The sequence below is a fragment of the Populus euphratica genome, unplaced genomic scaffold (assembly GCF_000495115.2).
Source record: "Populus euphratica unplaced genomic scaffold, PopEup_1.0 scaffold454.1, whole genome shotgun sequence".
NCBI classification, from domain to species: Eukaryota; Viridiplantae; Streptophyta; class Magnoliopsida; order Malpighiales; family Salicaceae; genus Populus; species Populus euphratica.
Genome location: NW_011500336.1, coordinates 52,588 through 73,718, shown reverse-complemented (window position 1 = coordinate 73,718; position 21,131 = coordinate 52,588). Strand labels below are relative to the sequence as shown.

At 33.0% G+C, this 21,131-nt stretch overlaps 1 protein-coding gene across 1 annotated transcript; it reads right to left on the bottom strand.

Annotated features, from left to right (window-relative positions):
- Positions 1-6,272: 6,272 nt before the first annotated feature.
- Positions 6,273-8,180, bottom strand: LOC105113777 (homeobox-leucine zipper protein HAT22-like). Its single transcript, XM_011010094.1, has 3 exons — positions 7,193-8,180; positions 7,001-7,080; positions 6,273-6,708 (listed from the first exon to the last, which is right to left on the bottom strand). Exons 1-3 carry the CDS (start codon positions 7,709-7,711, stop codon positions 6,429-6,431), a joined length of 879 nt encoding a protein of 292 aa, XP_011008396.1. The 5' UTR covers positions 7,712-8,180; the 3' UTR covers positions 6,273-6,428.
- Between the last annotated feature and the right edge of the window lie 12,951 nt (positions 8,181-21,131).

Sequence of the window (21,131 nt, the reverse complement as noted above, 5' to 3'; positions counted from 1 at the left end):
GTACCGTTGTCCGCCATTTAACCGGGGTGAGAGAGACTGACACGACTAAAAAATTGATGTCTTCTCCCAAGTGCAAGAGTGTCAAAGTAATAAATAACCCGGCAAGACCGGGGTCGAACCATAGGGAGGTTAATTGTATAAATTATAAATAATAACAACAACAGCAACAACAACAACAACAACAACAATAATATTAGTAGCAACAACAACAACAACAACAACAACAACAACAACAGTACTAATAGTAATAGTAGTAATAGTGGTGGTAGTAGTAGTAGTAATAATAGTAGTAGTAGTAATAATAATAATAATAATAATAATAATAATAATAATAATAATAATAATAATAATAATAATAAACAATAACAATAACAATAACAATAACAGTAATAGTAATAATAAAAAAAAAAGGAAAAGAAGGAGAAGAAGATGAGAACTTTGAGATGGAATATTAATGTAAGGATTAAACAATGATAATAACAAATGTTAAGGTTAGAGGTTCTACTAATGGTATGTTAAACAAGTATAGTATAAACTCTTATTATTCAATTAGAAACCACACACAAAGGAGGTTTCAATTAGATTATAAATTGTTAACATGATCATATTAGTTATCTTATTCGATTAATGCTAATGCTTGCAAATCTCGTCAGACATTCATGATTATAATTTATGTTAACAATAAATCAAGTTCCTTTCATAGCTCAGGTGTCGGTTATACCATACAGTATTGGCTATGAAAGTGCCAAGTATTTGTTGTACCAAGTGTTATACAACATAAATCTAGATTAGTTATTTAACAAGCAAAGTATTAAAGAGTGAACAAGATAACAAATACAAAACATGTTAGTATCAAACATTAAAGTCCATATTAAGTTTACACTATATTTATTCTCACACTATTAGTGTAACCTTTTCACCTTAACATAATAAACTTAGCTAAACATAATAAAAGAAAGAAAAAAAAAAAAACAAAATATGAACATAAATAAGATAAAAGTTAACTAAGTAAATAAAAGGCATAAACTTGATATTAATGAAAGCAAAGCATAAACATTACAAAAAATACAAAGAGAGAAAGCAAGAGCATGATCTTGATCTAGAAACCAAGATGCCTAAATGCATGGCGAATGCCTTCTTTTATAGGCCAAAATTAGAAACTATTGATTTGATAACTAATTGATGAGTGAGTGACCAACTCTTGACTTGATAACAATCCTTATCTTCTCTTATTTGCCCAAAATATCATTAATAATGTCAAAAATGAAACCACTTGAAAACATGAAAGTTGTAGTAAATTGTCTCATATTTCTCAGTAAAACATTAAGGTCGTTTAGACTTCTAAAACTCCAGATATGGGTCAAACACTGAACAGTACTCAGGCTGGAGGATAGATTCAGACTTCTTTGTTGTTGCTGCAATTTGGACTTGAAAATGACTTTTTTACATCTTGGGCTCTATATGAACATTGTAGGTCTATGTATTACCTTTCCATCCATATAAAGTAGACCTAAATCCGAGATCTACAACTTCAAATATAATCCAATTACCAAACAGTGTTCTGATTTGGACTGCACCAATATTTCTTTTCTAAGTTTGGCCATCTCTTTGTCTTTTCAATTTCAGTTATTAAATTCATCAATCAATCCTTTTATTTATATGATAGACCTGTATTTAAAATGAACATTTACCACAAATTAAAGGTATCTTATATTATTAGATATGTTATTATAAAACATGCTTTAGTTAAGGAGTTATTGATGCTTCAAGTGCAAAATGATGATATAAAACCTTGATAAAAATGCACTTTTAAGTACTAATTAATATAAAATCTTGATAAAAATGCACTTTTAAGTATTAATCAATTGGCGAAAGGAATCTCAATTTAACCCAACCACACAGGATTTTTAGTTCTGGTTAAAGAAGATTGGTGAAAGGAATCTTAGTCTATCTTAACCACACATAGAATTTTGATTCTAGTTAGAGAAAATTAGGGAAAGGAATCTTAATCTATCCTAGCCACACATAGAGATCTGGTTTTGGTTAAAGGAGATTGTGGAAAAGGATCCCACTTTAGCTTAACCATACATAAGACTTTATGTTCGGTTGAAGTTTCAGGTCAATGACATTTCAAGAAGACCAGTTTTGTTTATCTTTACAATACTTACTATGTAAAATCTTTGCTCTGTAAGCATTGTAAAGAGGGGGCAACTGTCATAACCTATTTTTAGGTGATTCCTCAATTCACATTTTTTCTTACTTTAAAAAATAAAAAAAATAAAAAAATATAATAGTGAAAAAAAATGTCAAAGTGCCTTAAAAATGGTTAAAAATTGGTTGAGCAAGTTCAAAATTACAAAGATTAAAATTTGACAGTATTTAATTGACTGATAAGAGCCCTGTTAACAAAGAAAATTCAATTTGAGGAAGAAAAGTTCAAAACCAAATGTTTATGGACTCAATTAAATTTTATTGAAGGTTTAATTGAATATATAGAGAGTTTAATTGCAAGAAAAATTGATTTTGGAATCAATTTGGGCTTTAATTGGAAGAAATTGAAGTTTTAGGGTCAAATTATAATTTTTAAGAATTAATTTGGTCAAATCATGGGCTTAATTGCATAAATATTAAAGTTTGATGGCCAATTAGGGACTTAATTGAAGAAATCCGTAACCAAAGATCAAAATGAAAAAGACACGTAAATAGATGGGCTGTAATTAAAACCGAATCAGGGCCAAATTAAAAAAATTAGAAGTTTACTGCTCAATTGAGGGTCAAATTGCATAATATCAAGACCAATGACCAAAGTGAAAAAGCCTATCAACTTCAGAGCCGCTGTTTGATTTTTGGTAGAGATGCAATTGAATTAATTTTTAAAATCAAAATTAAAATTGAGGACTTGATTGAATAACAATTGAGGACCAATGTGAACTCTAACATGTTTTTGAGGCTGTTTTCTTTTAAATAAAACAACTTTTTATGTCCAAAATGACGCATTTCATGCATTGTTTACATAAAAAAAGAAAAAGGCCGAAATGGTGTCGTTTTGAAGGCATTGTATGTCCTTTTCTTCCATTGGACTCCTGAAGTAGGGGAGGAAAAAGAATATTTTTTCCCCTGTTTTCACCGACTTTCTTCCTTTAAAAAGTATAAAAAAGATGCCGACCAAGGACACCCACTTGCCCATAACTTTTCACGTGTTGGAGGGGCAGCAATACAATGGCCACCTCATCCACTTTCTCCCCTATTTTTGCCTATAAAAACAGGGGATCACAAGCAGAAAAGAGAGGAGGAGACAACAAGAGAGAGGTAGCAGAACAAAATAGAAGATAAAAGAGAAGACATATTATAAAATAGGAGGAGAAAAAGAAAGGAAAGACAAAAAAAGAAGAGAAAAAAAATAAAGGAGGGAGAGGAATAAGAAGGAGAAGCATCACCAGCCATCGCAGTCCCTCCACAGTGACAATAGCACCACCGGCCACTGCAGTCCCTCTACAGTGACAACAGCACCATTGCCACCCCTAACAGCCACACTTAGGCTGCGCCACCCCAGGTAACCTCTGGTTGTCCCATTTCTTTCTCCTTTGCTCAGCCGCCGTCTGCATTTACATGCAGAACGTGAATAATTCATGTTATGTAGCAAATGATAGAGGACTGATTACTGTGCTTAAATACAATAACTAGCCCATTTGGTTTTGGGCCAGGTCTGATCTAGCCATGCATTTGGGCCTGATCCACCCATTAAAAAAAATTAAAAAATTTTATTTTAGAATGTTACAATTTTCTCGCGTAGTTTTTATGTCATTTTGATTAATATCAAGTAGTATTTTTATTTCATAAAAATACAAATCCGGTATTAAAATATCTAGTTTTAACCAAAACTTCCAAAATTACAAAACAACTTGAAATTTTTTTTGTGTGCATATGACCAAGTGTCTCAAAGCTAAAAAATCACATTGTGTTTTATCATACACTAAAAAATAATGTTTTAGCATGCATTTTGACTTTAATAACCAGTTTATTAAAGTCAGTAGAATATTGGCCAAAATTTCAAAAACAACAAAATTTTTATGTTGTTTTATTTTAGTATCAGTTATTACGAAATTATACATAATACATATTTCAAATATTAAATTTTTTTCCAGACTCTACAATAGTTAAGTTCTACGCCATTAAAATAAGAACCTCCTTATTGATTATAGCTTTTTTTGAACTATAGACGGACCAATAATTAGAAATCATAACAAAACCTCAAGTTTTATCAGATAATAAAACAATGTAACTTATCTTGGGTAGGGTGTAGTTGAGGTATTAATACCTTTTCTTTACGCAACCAGTCTCCATACCCCCATCTCTAAGACCAGTTAGGGTTTTTAGTGACCAGAATACTATGTGACGACTCTTATTCTAATTATTTAATGATAATAGGGTTTCTAACGATCAGAATACTAGGTGGTGATTTCTATTCTAATTTTTTATTGATAAGAGATAAAATTTTTTTTGTTTCTCCATATCTTGCTAGATATATACCACACATCTATATATATAATTTTTAAATGATAAACAATCACTATGAAATCGCATATATGTGATAGGTTACATTGGACACTTATGGATGACGGCGATGACTACAATGGCAATAAAAGAAATATATATATAATTTTTAAATGATAAACAATCACTATGATATTGCATATACGTGATAGGTTACATTGGGCACTTATGGATGGCGGCAATGACTATAATGACAATAAAATATATATATATATATATATATATATATAATTTTTAAATGATAAACAATTATTATGATATTGCATATATATGATAGGTTACAGTGGACACTTATGGATGGCGGCGATGACTATAATGGCAATGAAAGAAATCACCGATTGTCTCAGGTAAATAACTTGAGAGATAAATTATTTCTTATGGGCATGGCATATTGGTTGTGCTTGTGCTAGATACAAAAGGAACTCATATTTATGTGACAGAGGGAGGAAGAATTATTTTTTCAAATTCGCTAGTTTAGAAAATAAGTTTTTTCAAAATGAAAAAGTTAAAAAAAAGCTCAGTGCCCCCTACCTTAACTGGAAAGTGACCTCATCATTTATTGGCGCACATCAGGATTCCAGGCATCGCTCTATAGATTCGCGCATTATTATCGAAGGCAATGGACTCATATCGAAGATAACCTTCTCATCATTTCAATGAATAATGCTCCACTCTCCACCGACAACCTTTTCTCGCTTTCTAACACAACTGAATATATGACATTGGAGACAGGTACACGTGAGCTAACTGCCCACATCTGCTCTCTCTCTCACGCAAACAGTAATAATCATCTACTGATTGATCATTATCCATCTGTCCTCTCCACAAAAAGAGCCCAGCAAACTACCATGATATTGCCGCTAGTTGTGTTGTGCTTCATATTTAGGGATTTTTTTTTTGGCTCAAACAATCTTATTTATTTAGAAAAGGCCTCCCATTCCTTCTCTTTATTAATTTTTGTCCCCTCATTTTTTATTTTTCTTAAAGAATAAAATTAGATTTGTTTCCATGAAATTAAGCATCAATATAACAATAAGACTTTTCTTTAAAATCAAAATAACTACATAAAAATATATCAAAATAAATTATTAATCCAAAATCCCAATAAAAAAAATAAATTGAAAAAAAAATCCAATGAACAAAAAAAAAATCAAAGTTGACACTTAGTATTTTTAAGACAAAAAATATGCTGATTTTGGTTATCTAGTTTTCAATATCTGCAAATATTAAAATCAAATTATTTTTTGTGAAATTGGGTATTAATACAATGCTGTGATGTTTTTTAAAATCATGATAAGTATATAAAAAATAAATCAAAATAAACTACTAAATTTAAATCCATGATAGAATTAGAAAAGAAAAAACTTGATGATAAAAGAAAACAAAATAACAATTCTACTTCTCTCCATTGTTTTGCCTCTCAAAATAAGGGATTCACTTATGATCCCTTCTAGGTTTTGTTAATTATGCTCCCAAGGTTTATAACAATTCTACTTGTCTCCATTTTGTTGGTGAATAACTAGATCAATGGAATTAGAAACTGTTATGCTATCTCTGTGATCGATATCTAAGACAACACCCCAAAAAAGATATGGATATGAAATTCCTCATCATAAAAAAGAAAGTAATTGAAAGATATTAAACTATAAGTCTTTGGCTTTAATCGACCTAGTATCACAAATTTCATATTTTTGGAATGAATAAACAAAAACAAAGGAGAAGGGAAATTTATCCGTAATTAATATTTTCTAAAAAATAATTACTTACACTAATCTTTCAGTACAAGCCCTTAACCAAAAAACAGATGGATTGTGGGGTTGGTGTAATTAATAAGCTATGTTTATTCCTCTCTTATATATGTCGTGGCAACTTCATTAACATGCAGCTGACGGATTGGTGAAGGTATTATAGAAGTCAGGCTTTGGAACCATTGAGAAGGAGCTCTTTGAAGCACCATCACCAACACCACCGATTCTTTCACAGGATGGGCACATGGTTAGAGTAGCTGCTGGCATGTGCATGTAAAAGGGCTGTGCCAGTTTCAGTGCTTTAAGTTCTTGTAGCTCCTTTTGTAACCTCCCATTCTCATCTTTTAGTGCTTCACAGCACTTCTTCAAGAACTCACAGTCCACTTCAGTTTGCTTGAGTTTTGTCCTGCAGAGTATTACCGACCACCATTAATTCAGATTCTTTTCTGATAAAGAAAAACAAAAAAGATACCCTCCAGCTTAATTATGATAGTTTGAGATAGCTTTATTGATTAAAGCAGGTAGTTGTACTTCTCTGATTTAAGCACAGGTACCTTGGTGCTGAAAATGCTTCAGAGGGTTCTTTCTTCAGGGATAAGAAACATTTTTTGTGGGGCTTTTGGGTGTGTTATGGATATCATGGCACTTGTTTCATGGAGATAATAACTGTTAATTTTAAAGATTATCTTCTTAATTACCTGGCTCTTCTGTTTTGAAACCATACTTCTACTTGTCTCGGCCGTAGATTCAGCTGCCTTGCTAAAGCTTCCTTCTGCTTCTGTTTGTTTATTAAAGAAGGATCAAGTCTTAATCAGTACTAGAATAGACACATAGATGTATACAAAACCATGTATCAAAATAAAATAGAGATTAAGAGATTAATTATTCACAGGATAGAGGTTGCTGTGTTGTTTGAAGCTTTCCTCCAAAAGGGCAGATTGCTCTTTGGTGAGCCTAAGTTTCTTTCTGGCATTGGTTCCATCTTCATCCTCGTCACTCACTCTTGAAGAAATCCTCTCTACCTCTATATCTTCACAGCCAAGGTCGCTTTCCCTCTTAACCCTACCGCTAGAGAAAGAAGAAACAGCGCTCTGATCAGGAGAAGCTTGACGATACAACAGATCATGAGCACCAATAGACTCCTCACAACCTTTCTCTCCATCCATGGTCTTTTGGCGAGAACCTGCATGGCTATAAGTTTCAGAAGAAAGAACCAAACTAAGTGACAGCTCAAAACTTGTACTCGTTGATGGGTTGTGGTCAAACTTGAGGGATGGCTTAATCTGAGGCCTTATAAGTCTATTGCTGTAATCACCTGGCTTTGACGTACTCCTCTCTAGGTCTGTTAAAGGTGCGAAGCCTAACCCCAGAACAAGGCCAGTAGTGCACCCATCATCAAGACAACCCATTATTAGGTTGTAAGCAAGAGCAGTCTCTTATAAAACGAAGGAAATAGAAAAGGAAGAGGGAACGATGGATCAGCTGGGGAGAGTACGTCTGAGATTTTATTTGTGTTCGGGTTGGGGGCGAAGGGGTGGTGTGGTTACGTCTGAGAGAAATGGGAAGAGAATGAGTTGAGTTGGAGGGTGTGATAATTGATCAAGAAACGAATCGAATCTGAGGGCATGAAAATCATGAAACACCATATTTTTCTCTATACAAAGGTTGACCATTTGAATGAACACCGCTAGCCACCATCATTATCGTGACAAACAAGCATGGGAAACTCTCTCAGGAGCGGAGCAGCTCACATGGTTTCTGGGCGACACATCAAGAGAATGATTCGCTTCGACCTTCGCCACCCATTAACGTACCAAAAGTAACTATTAACACTTGCTTTTCGGTGCGTGTTTCCCTTTACATGTGTCAATTATTAGCCAAGATATATGCTTTATATATTTACGCGTATTTTATGTCTTCGGCGGCCTGGCTACTCTCCTTTAATTGCTTTACTACCTTTCTGTTCCATTCTTCCACAGCAAACTATGCCGTTTCCATGCACTCATTCAAAGATTGCTTTCAAATAACGAGTGTTAAAAAAGAAATGCAAATATGTCTCCAAGGGAAAGGGAAACGTGTTAGAGGGCCAGTTTTTTGGATTTCTTAAACTGTTTTCTTTTTATTATTTAAACTTTTTTGAAATCAATTTTTTTAATATAAAAAATATATTAAAAATGTATTATACAAATTTATGGGAATATATTATGGTGAAATATAATGATATGATAGAAGAACTTTAGTGGCATAGCAATTGCAAAGTTTTCACTCAATATTTTCATTGCTATAAAAGGTAAAAATGATACGCGGCATGTGGTGAATAAAATAATAATATTTTTAGATGAAGATTTTTGGTGTAGAATGAATAAAGAATTCTAGTTTTTTTATGGTTAAAAAGGTTTGGAGTTGCAACCAAATATTTTGGTTATTATAAACTCTAATTGATTTTCAAAGTTTCGATAAGAATAGTAATTGTGTATAAAGAGAACAATATTATTTCTAGTATACACTATCGAAGATAAATTGTATTATTTATCTATTTGAATATTATTAAAGCATTGTTGTGTTTTTTTTAAACCATTTGTTTATCTATTGGTTAAAACAGGTCCATCCCAGTAAAGCAACACTACTAGAAATTCGCTAAATAGCAACAAATTTACCAACGGAATATTTTTGTCGGTAATTTGAGGTTGAAATTACCGACAGTTATATTCCGTCCCTAATTCAGTTGGTAACTACCGACAGAAAATTTTCGTTGGTAGTTACCGACTGAATTACAAACAAAAATGTTTTCGTCGTAAAAAAAAAAGGGTCGCTGACATGGAGGTTTTGACGGGTTATTTTTTCAGATGGAATTACCGACGGATTTAAAAAGACAACCTGTATAGTGATCGCCGTTTATATTGCCGACGGATTTGAAATGGCAGATCCGTACGGTGATGTTTCGATTGTTTCGTCAGAATCATCGACGGTTTCACCAACGGATTTTCCATCTGTGAAACCGTCGGGAAAAGTTAATATATGTACATGCTGCCGACCCTCTCCTCCCTTATTTTTCCTTCTTCTTCCTAATCCCAACTCTCCCCATCTGCAAACAACCAGCCCCCCATCCCCCCCAAACAAAAATCTCCCTCATATCAGCACAACAAGTTATATTTCTTGAAGTTTTGTGGTCACAGTATCCATGTTCTGATTTACCGATGGATTTTATCAATTTTTGTGAGTAATTCTTTCTTTTTAAATCTTAACATTTAATTAAATGTCAATTTTATTATTTTTTTAGTATATGTATTTTGTTAGTAAATGTACATGTTTTATTGTTAGTTCTCAAACAAATTTGTAGTATATGAATGTATAATTCTATACCTGTTATGGTTTGTTTTAGATTTTATAAGATTGTATTTTTTTGTAAATTGTTAAAACTTTATGGAACTACCGAAGTACATATGCTGTTTTGAAATAATTAATAGCTTACTTATTGGGTCCGTTTAAAGTTTTGTCAATGGTATTGCGGAGTGGTAATTTCTGTAAATTTATATATTTTAATTTGTATGGACGTTGATAAATGATAATGAATATTTAATATTTATGAGAAGTTGTGATTGGTTTGTTGGATAATCTCAAGGTAAAGTAATATTTTTGCAAGTTTATTTACCTAACTTAGTTAATTAATACATTATGTCATCATAATTTTATAGAAGTTCGATATAAATCATGGATGTATCGATATTCACCCTAAGGATTGTGAAGGATGGATTATTGTAACGGGGTTCAAGGTTTTATTAATTTTGCAACATCTATTCCTAGAAATTTTACTGGAGGCAGTATTAGGTGTCCTGCAGGAAGTGTCAAAATAAAACGTATTTGCATCTAGATGTTGTAATGATGCATCTTCTACACAAAGGGTTTATGGAGAATTACCAGTGTTGGTATGCACATGGAGAAGTATATGTTAGTGAGAGGAGAATGAAAGAAATGGTGGTTGGGTCTACTTCTAATGCTAGCAACGAGAATGACAACACTAATCCTTACAGAAACATGGTTATGGATGCAATGAGAATGAATCAAGGTAATGTCAGTCAATGTCCAATCGTAGAAGAAGAACCTAATATAAATGCAGCTAGGTTTTTTGATTTGTTGAGAGATTCTAACAAACCATTATGGGATGGTTGCACGAACCACAGTAAATTATCGGTTGTAGCACAGGTGTTCACCATTAAGTCAGAGCACGGGTTGAGTAAGGCCGGGTATGACAAGATTATTCAATGGGCAAGAAGCATTTTACCTGAAGAGAACAGGCTGAAAGAGAACTTCTATGCTGCAAAGTTCATGATGAAATCCCTTGGTTTAGGATACTAGAAAATTAACATGTGCCCTAACTTCTGCATGTTATACTACCTTGAAAATGCTGAGATGACCGAGTGCATGACATGCAGGCATTTCCGTTACAAACCTAGAATTGGTAAGGGAAAGACTCTAGTGGCATATAAAAAACTTAGATACTTCCCGATCATACCTAGACTGCAGAGATTATTCATGTCACCAAGGATTGCTGAGCACATGACATGGCCCCAAGCACACCATGCGGTTGATGGAGTGATGGTTCATCCTTCTAACAGTGAAGCGTGGAAACGCTTTAACAGTGTTCATCCTCACTTTTCAGCTGAATCAAGGAATGTGCGTCTTGGGTTATGTATAGACAGATTCAACCCATTTAGGTCATTTGCTGCTCCTTATTCTTGTTGGCCAGTCATACTCATAGTTTATAACTTGCCACTGGGAATGTGTATGAGGCCGGAGTTCATGTTTTTATCTACTGTCATACCCGGTCCAAGCAGTCCGGGATGGAATATAGATGTTTGTCTTCGACCGTTGATTGATAAGTTGGCGCAGTTGTGGTCCTTTGGAGCCCTGACTTATGATATATCGAGGAAGAAAAATTTCCTTATGAGGGCAGCTTTGATGTTGACTATCAATGATTTTCTAGCTTATATAATGCTTTCTGGTTGGAGCACGCATAGGAAACTCTCATGTCCATACTGCATGGAAAACAACAAGGCATTCACGCTAGCAAATAGAGGTAAAGCTTCTTTTTTTGATTGTCACTGTCGCTTCTTGCCACTTAATCATAGGTATAGAAAGACAGAAAAGATTTCTTTATTGGCAGAGTTAAAAAAGATGCATCCTTGCGTCTTTCTGGTGAAGAATTGCATGATGTTGTCTCAGAGTACGGTGACATTGAGTTTGGCCTTCAATTAGGTAAGTAAAAGTTTTCTGGTTTTGGTTTAACTCATAATTGGGTAAAGCGAAGTATCTTTTGGGAGCTTCCTTATTGGAAGACCAATCTGCTCCGCTATAACCTTGACGTTATGCATATCGAAAAAAACATGTTTGAGAACATTTTCAACACCATTATGGATGTGAAGGGGAAGACAAAGGACAACATTAAGGCTAGATTGGATATAGCTTTATACTATAACCGTGAAAATATGGAGTTGGTTTATGATGAGTCACGGGTTGCAAAACCAAGAGCAAGCTTCGTGTTAGAGAAAAGCACACAACTGCTAGTCTACAAATGGCTTAAGAGTCTGCGTTTTTTGGATGGACATGCATCGAACATTTCACGACTGGTTAATATTGAGGACTGCAGATTGTATGGAATGAAGAGTCATGACTGCCACATGTTTATGCAAACACTCATCCCATTAGCTTTTCGTGATTTATTGCCAAAGGGAATATGGGATGCACTCACGGAGACCAGTCATTTCTTCAGAGATATATGCTCTAGCAAGTTGAATGTTGATCACATTAAGAGGCTTCAAACGAATATCATCGAAACACTATGCAAACTTGAGATGATATTCCTTCCATCATTTTTTAACTCAATGGAGCATCTCTCTATACATCTACCATTCGAGGAAAAAGCTGGAGGACCGGTCTAATATAGATGGATGTACCCATTCGAATGGTTAGATATTATAGTTGCAATGTAATTCATATATAAAAGTATTTTATATGTTTTTCTTAATTGAAAATACTTGATTAATATTTCAATGCAGGTACTTGTTTAATCTCAAGAAAAAGGTTAAGAACAAGACGCATATTGAGGCTTCAATATGTGAGGCCTATATTGTTGAGGAGATCTCAATATTTATCTCGTACCATTTCGAACCTCATTTAATAACGTGAATCAATTGCGTTCTCCAGCATGATGATGGCGGTGAAGTGCCTTCCAGTGAGAACTTGTCAATATTCTCCAATACTGGACGACCCATACCTAAAAATGCCATAAGAGGAAGATATTTGTCGAAAATAGAGTTCAAACAAGCACACAACTATGTTCTATTTAACTATGATGAGTTGAGACCTTTTATTCAGTAAGTTTATACTAATTAAACTTTGTTAGTAATATACTATTAATTATATATTGTAATACCACACACTCATTATCACTTGTAGGCAACATCGACAATATTTGCTCTCAAATAACTCACAGCTGACCGAATCCCAGATCTTTCAATTACAAGATGAGCAGTTTGCCACATGGTTCAGAACACATGTAAGCACTATCACAAACTCATTCTAACTTGCAAAATTACTGTATGTATGCACGTCATTATGAGATTCTCGTTTATTTACTGTTTATTAATGTACATTACATACAAGGTTTATCAAATGGGAAGGAGTGCACCTAAGTCATTGTCTTCACTAAGCCTAGGGCCTGAAAGAAAATGTAAGTGCTACAACGGGTATTTCATCAATGGATATGTTTTCCATACTGAAGAATACGGGCAAGGAAGAAAGATATACAACAACGGTGTTTGTGTTAAGGGATCCACTAGTAGTGAGTTAGAAGTTGACTACTATGGTAGATTAGATGAGGTCATCGAACTGCAATATCATAACGAGCAGAATAGAGTGTTTTTATTCAAATGCTATTGGTATGACATGACTAACAGAGGAATCAGAGTTGATCTGCACTATGGTCTAGTCGAAATCAACTCAAAAGCTAGACTCTGCAACATAAACGATGTCTTTGTTCTCGCAAAGCAATGTCAACAAGTTTATTACACATACACCCCTTCATTTAGAAAGGAACGATTAAGAGTGAATTGATTGTTCGTTTTAAAAACGAAACCCCGGGGTCGTGTCGAGGTTGTTCAGGATGAGAATGAAGACACAAGTGTGCGAGATGAAGTCTTTCAAGTTAGTGAGGTGGTTGAACCATATCGAGTTGCTCCTTCGATTGAATTGGAAGAAAATTCAAATTTTCGTGTTTTCAATGATAGTCTTGTTGATGTTGACGCAGAGGAGTTGAATTTTGTTTTGAGCTCTAGCGGACAAACAACTGTCGATGAAGAAGATGATATTCATATTGAAGATTGTGATGACAATTCAATTGATTACGATGAAGAAGAAAATTCTGACTAACTACCAAAATGAAGCCCTATGTAAAACCCTTTTTTTCATGTAATTTAGATTATAGATGATATATTTTGAAACACAAAATATTTATTACTTGAAATAATTAGTTGAAATGCACAATTATGAAATAATTATTGATCATGGATGATACATTTTGTAACATGAAATAATTACTTGAAATGCCACCACATCACTGATGGCAACACTTACAACGTTATGTCCGTCGGCATTTCACAAAGAGTTCAAAAATAATAACTTGAAATGCCACCACATCACCGACGGCCACACCGACGGAGTTAAGTCTGTCGGCATTTCACAAAGAGTTCAAAAATAATTACTTGAAATGCCAAAAATAATTACTTGAATGCCACCACATTACCGATGGCAACATCAACGATGTTATGTCTGTCGGCATTTCACAGAGAGTTCAAAAATAATTACTTAAAATGCCACCACATCATCGACTGAGTTAAGTCCGTCAGCATTTCACAGAGAGTTCAAAAATAATTACTTGAAATGCCACCACATCACCGACGGCCACACTGATGATGTTAAGTCCGTCAACATTTCATAGAGAGTTTGAAAATAATTACTTGAAATGCCACCACATCACCGACGACCACACTGACGGAGTTAAGTCCGTCAGAAAGTTGGCGGCGGATCAATTTTATCGACAAACTTACGGATGAACCGCGCGCATTTCAAATCATTGTGCATTAAATGCATCTCTAACCATGTCATATTGCCGATGGATTTACTGACGGACCCTGAAAAATATGGAGAGACATTAAAAATTTTGGTGCGAAATTCAAAATTTACCGATGAATTTTTAACACCTCACCGATGGAATAAATTAAAATAATAATTAATTTTGTATCTGTCGATAAAACTGGCATATTACCATCAGTGAATCCGTCAGTAAAACTGGCATATAAGTGCCCCCCGACTGCCTTTTCAGTTCATTTTCTGTTCGCCTCCGTTTTTCACCATTCTTTTCCTCTCTGTGCTGCTCTCCGTTCTTCACCAGTGATCTCAAGCTTTTTTTGTCATGAATCTCCATCAATTTAAAAGGTTAGTATTTCTTCTTTTTCATTTTACGTTAATGGTTTTTTTTGTTTTTGCTATTTTTTTGTTATGTTTTTTGTTTTGGTGTATTTTTTGTAATGTAGATAAAGTCTATAGTTTTTTTTTGAATTTATTGAATATTCTTTTTTGTTGTTTTGGCATAATTATTATTAGTTCATTTGTTGAATATTTATTGTGAATGTTCAATTTACCATAGAATTGACTTTAATGGTTTTTTTTTAATTTATTGTTTTGTTGTATTCGCATAATTATTGAATAATTTGTTGAATTGTAATTCTTAATGTTGAATTTATCTTAGGATTAGTAATTGAATATGTTGGAATAATTATTAATTTTACTTTATTATTGCATGATTTGGGTTTAATTTTTTCCATTTATTTTGATTGTTATTCTAGAGTTTTTTTTTTAATTTATTGTTTTGTTGTATTGGCATAATTATTGAATAATTTGTTGAATTGTAATTTTTAATGTTGAATTTACTTTAGGATTAGGAATTAAATATGTTAGAGTATTTAGTATAGATTGGGTAAATTGGTTGTGGCTATTGTTAATATGTGCAGGTTTGTGGATTTGGGTAGTATCCAGTATAGGGGAGGTGCTGTCGAATTTTTTTTTTAACATTTGAATTTAATTATATAATTATTTGTATAAAATTATGTAGATGCGTAGAACGAAAACCAGAGCTAGTCGCTCACGTATGGTCGCAGCTAGTTTATCTAGCAGCGATGGTGATATTTCCTTAAGTGCCTCATAGGCACCTACACAACCTGCGCTGTTAACCGATGCTGCCTCTTCCAGCACTACTTCACAGCGCAGAGGCAGCGTGCCTTCGCAGCGGAATCAATTTACCCGCCAGTCTGAGGCATAGTGGAAGGATGACCTTTCAATGTAAGTTTGTTAAGGTTTTAGTTTTTTTTTTTAAATTACAACATAATTTATGAAATAATCACTATTGAATTTATTTCATTTATTTTCAGGTTCACAAACATTGAAGCTGCCCGAGTAATATCATCGGCGTTTAAATTGTCGATGGAGATTCTATTGTTTCAATGGAGTCAGATATTCAAACATCCTGAATGGATGCCTCAAATCAATGCATGGTTTAACAGGTTTGAGGTTGGTATTAATTTATAATTTTCAGCTTATTAATATAATTGTAAATAAATTATTATTTTTATTTAAACTTGTTCATTTATACACAGTGATTAGTACTTAAAATTGCATTTTTATCATGGTTTTATATTATCATTTTGCACTTGAAGTATCAATAACTCCTTAACTAAAGCATGTTTATAATAATATATCTAATAATATAAGATACCTTTAATTTATGGTAAATGTTCATTTTAAATAATAATATAAGATACCTTTAATTTGTGGTAAATATTTATTTTAAATGCAGGTCTATCACATAAATAAAAGGATTGATTGATGACTTTAAGAACTTAAATTGCAAGGGCAAAGAGATGACCAAAATTAGAAAAGAGATGTTGGTGCAATCCAAACCAGAACACTGTTCGGTAATTAGGTCATATCTGGAGTTATAGATCTCAGATTTGGGTCTACTTTATATGAATGAAAGGTAAGATAGAGGCCCAAAACTTTCATATGGAGCCCAAGATCTAAAAATGTCATTTTCAAGTCCAAATTGTAGCAACAACAAAGAAGCCCGAATCTGTCCTCCAGCCCGAGCACTGTTCAGTATTTTGGCCATATCTGGAGTTCTAGAAGTCCAAATGAGCTGAAGTTTTTACACACGATAGCTGAGACAATTGCCTACAACTTTCATGTTTTCAACTGGCTCCAATTGTGACGTTATCAATGACGTTTTGGGCAGACAAGAGAAGATAAGGATTGTCTCCCAGACAAAAGTTGGCCACCCACTTCTCAATTAGTCATCAAATCAATAGTTCGCAATTTTGGCCTATAAAAGGAGGCATTCGCAATGCATTTAGGCATCTTGGTTTCCAGATCAAGATCATGCTCTTCCTTTCTCTCTTTGTATTTTTTGTAATGTTTATGCTTTACTTTCATTAATATTAAGTTTATGCCTTTCATTTCCTTTCCTTTATTTAGTTAACTTTTATGTTCTTATTTTGTTTATCTATTTTGCTTTCTTTCATTATGTCTAGCTAAGTTAGTTATGTCAAGGTGAAAAGGTTACACTAATGGTGTAAGAAGAAGTATAATGTAAACTTAATATGGACTTTAATGTTTGATACTAACTTGTTTTATATTTGTTATCTTGTTCACTCTTTAATACTTTGCTTGTTAAATGACTAATCTTGATTTAGGTTGTATAACACTTGGTACAACAAATGCGTGGCCCTTTCATAGCCCATAATGTATGGGATAACCGACACCTGAGCTATGATAGGAACTTGATTTGTTGTTAACATAAGTTATAATCATGAATGTTTGACGAGATTTACAAGTATTAGCATTAATTGAGTAAGATGACTAATGTAATCATGTTAACAATATATAATCTGAATGAAACCTCCTTTGTGTGTGGTTTCCAATTTAATAATAAGAGTTTATACTATACTTGTTTGATATACCATTAGTGGAACCTCTAACCTTGACATTTGTTATTATTATTATTATTATTGTTATTGTTGTTGTTGTTGTTATTATTATTGTTGTTGTTGTTGTTATTGTTATTGTTATTGTTGTTGTATTATTGTTATTTATAATTTGTACAAATAGCCTCCCTATGGTTCGACCCCAGTCTTGCCGGGTTATTTATTACTTCGACACTCCTGCACTTGGGAGAAGACATCAATCTTTTAGTCGTGTCAAAAAGCCCCATAATTATGTGTTGATATATTGAGCACAAAAAAAAAAAGTTTATTAATATCTTGTTAAGAGTTATTAAGCAGAGATATAAATTTAATGAGAGTTTGTTTATCTAGATAGAGTAATGGAAGTTGAATGATGAATACCTTGCTTTGTGGAATTTACAAATTATTTTTTTATTTTAACGCTTTGATTACTTGGGACTAATAATAAGCTGGTTGGGGGGTGTGATTAGTACTTAAAAGTGCATTTTTATCAAGGTTTTATATCATCATTTTGCACTTGAAGTATCAATAACTTCTTAACTAAAGCATGTTTTATAATAATATATCTAATAATATAAGATACCTTTAATTTATGGTAAATGTTTATTTTAAATACAGGCCTATCATATAAATGAAAGGATTGATTGATGAATTTAGGAACTGAAATTGAAAGGACAAAGAGATGGCCAAATTTAGAAAAGAGATATCGGTGCAATCCAAACCGGAACACTGTTCAGTAATTAGGTCATATCTGGAGCTATATATCTCAAATTTAGGTCTATATTATTGGATGGAAAGGTGAGATATAGGCCTAGAACTTTCATATGGAGCCCAAGACTTAAAAAGGCCATTTTCAAGTCCAAATTGTAGCAACAACAAAGAAGTCCGAATCTGTCTTCTAGCCCGAGCACTTTTCAGTGTTTGGCCCATATCTAGAGTTCTAGAAGTCTAAATGACCTGAATTTTTTATACAAGAAAGCTGAGATAATTTCCTACAACTTTGATTTTATCAATGATGTTTTTGGTAGACAACAGAAGATAAGGATTGTCACCAAGTCAAGAGTTGGTCACACACTCATCAATTAGTCATCAAATCAATAGTTTCCAATTTTGGCCTATAAAAGGAGGTATTTTTCATGCATTTAGGTATCTTGGTTTCCAGATCAAGATCATGTTGTTGCTTTCTCTCTTTGTATTTTTTGTAATGTATATGCTTTGCTTTAATTAATATCAATTTTATACCTTTCATTTCCTTTCATTTACTTACTTAACTTTTATCTTATTTATGTTCTTATTTTGTTTATTTATTTTTCTTTCTTTCATTATGTTTAGTTAAGTTTATTATGTCAAGGTGAAAAGGTTATACTAATGGTGTAAGAATAAGTATACTGTAAACTTAATATGGACTTTAATGTTTGATACTAACATGTTTTGTATTTGTTATCTTGTTCACTCTTTAATACTTTGCTTGTTAAATGACTAATCTTGATTTATGTTTCAAAGGTTTTATGTTTTGTTTTGCTTGAGGACTAGCAAAATCTAAGTTGGGGGGTGTGATTGTGCATCAAAAGTGTCATTAAGTCTCTTATTTTACATATGTATTTATTGTTTTTATTTGGTTTTTTTTATAATAATTGATGTGCTTTTCAGTAATGAAGTTTATTTTAATGTTTCGATAGGTTTTTGGAGCTTAAATAAATTAATTCAGGAAATTCAATTTCAGAATTCAGAATAAAGAATTGAAGATACATTTAGTTGAAGATTGAAGCAAATCTTTGTTCAAATAAGTGCTCCAAATTTGTCCCAAAAATCAATTCTATTCCAATTCTAGAAAAGAATATCATATGATCTATTTTAAGCCCAAACTTGCCTTATGTTGTGTGCAAACTTCAACCATTAAACACTCAAGGTTTCAATGTCAATCTTAGCCCAAATAATAGGTATATTTGTATACTTATTTGATACTTAAATTCAGCCCCAAATCAACCCCAAATCAACCCCAAATCAACCTTCAAATCAGCCCAAACACAATCCATGATCTTACATGTCCACACAACAACAATTGATTTATTTTGGGTAATCCATTGATCCAAGAAGGCAAGCACATGGATGGAAAGCTGGAGGGGACATTTTTACATTATTTTGAGTTAAAAAGAAGAAAGAGATAGCTCATAAATAAGGAACAAAAATGTGCACCAAAGTGGTTGTAAAGCTGTCCTGATTTGATTTTTCAAAACACCTTTCGGTTTTTTGCCCATAACTTTTGACTCAGGTGTTCAAATGCATTGTTCTTTAATGATCTGGAAAGGCGACAAAATTTCCTATAAATATGTCTCTAATAGACATCTCAAGAAAAAGCTTCTAAGAGGGTCAAATTACTGTCCAAAGTTAGAGTCAGATTTATGTCCGAATTTTTTCTGAAATTGTGTTGTGTTCTTCTTTATAGATTTCGGGTCTTTAGTTTGTAAAAATTATTATTTCAGTTTGATTCAAGTTATTTCATGTTTATTGAAGTGTTCTTATATATAATCATGGTTGGCTAATTGATTAGTACTTAAAAGTGCATTTTTATCATGGTTTTATATCATCATTTTGCACTTGAAGTATTAATAACTCCTTAACTAAAATATGTTTTATAATAATGTATCTAATAATATAAGATACCTATAATTTGTGGTAAATGTCTATTTTTAATGTAGGTCTATCACATAAATGAAAGGATTGATTGATGACTTGAAGAACTTAAATTGCAAGGATAAAGAGATGGCCAAACTTAGAAAAGAGATGTCGGTGCAATCCAAACCGGAACACTGTTCGGTAATTGGGACATATCTAGAGCTATATAACTCAGATTTAGGTCCAATTTAGATGGATGGAAAGGTAAGACATAGGCCTACAACTTTCATATGGAGCCTAAGATCTAAAAAGGCCATTATCAAGTCCAAATTATAGCAACAACAAAGAAGCCCGAATCTGTCTTCCAGCCCGAGCACTGTTCGGTATTTTGGCCATATCAGGAGTTCTAGAAGTCCAAATGAGCTGAATTTGTTACACCAGAAAGCTGAGACAATTGCCTACAACTTTCATGTTTGCAACTGGCTCCAATTTTGACATTAGCAATGACGTTGTGGGCAGACAAGAGAAGATAAGGATTGTCACCAAATCAAGAGTTGGCCACCCACTCATCAATTAGTCATCAAATCAATAGTTTCTAATTTTGGCCTATAAAAGGAGGCATTTGCCATGCATTTAGGCATCTTAGTTTCCAGATCAAGATCATGCTCTTCCTTTCTCTCTTTGTATTTTTTGTAATGTTTATGCTTTGCTTTCATTAATATTAAGTTTATGCCTTTCATTTCCTTTCCTTTACTTAGTTAACTTTTATGTTCTTATTTTGTTTATCTATTTTGCTTTCTTTCATTATGTCTAGCTAAGTTAATTATTTCAAGGTGAAAAGGTTACACTAATGGTGTGAGAATAAGTATAATGTAACCTTAATATGGACCTTAATGTTTGATACTAACATGTTTTATATTTGTTATCTTGTTCACTCTTTAATACTTTGCTTGCTAAATGACTAATCTTGATTTATGATGTATAACACTTGGTACAACAAATGCTTGGCACTTTCATAGCCCATAATGTATGGTATAACCGACACCTAAGCTATGAAAGGAACTTGATTTGTTGTTAACATAAGTTATAAACATGAATGTTTGACGAGATTTACAAGTATTAGCATTAATTGAATAAGATG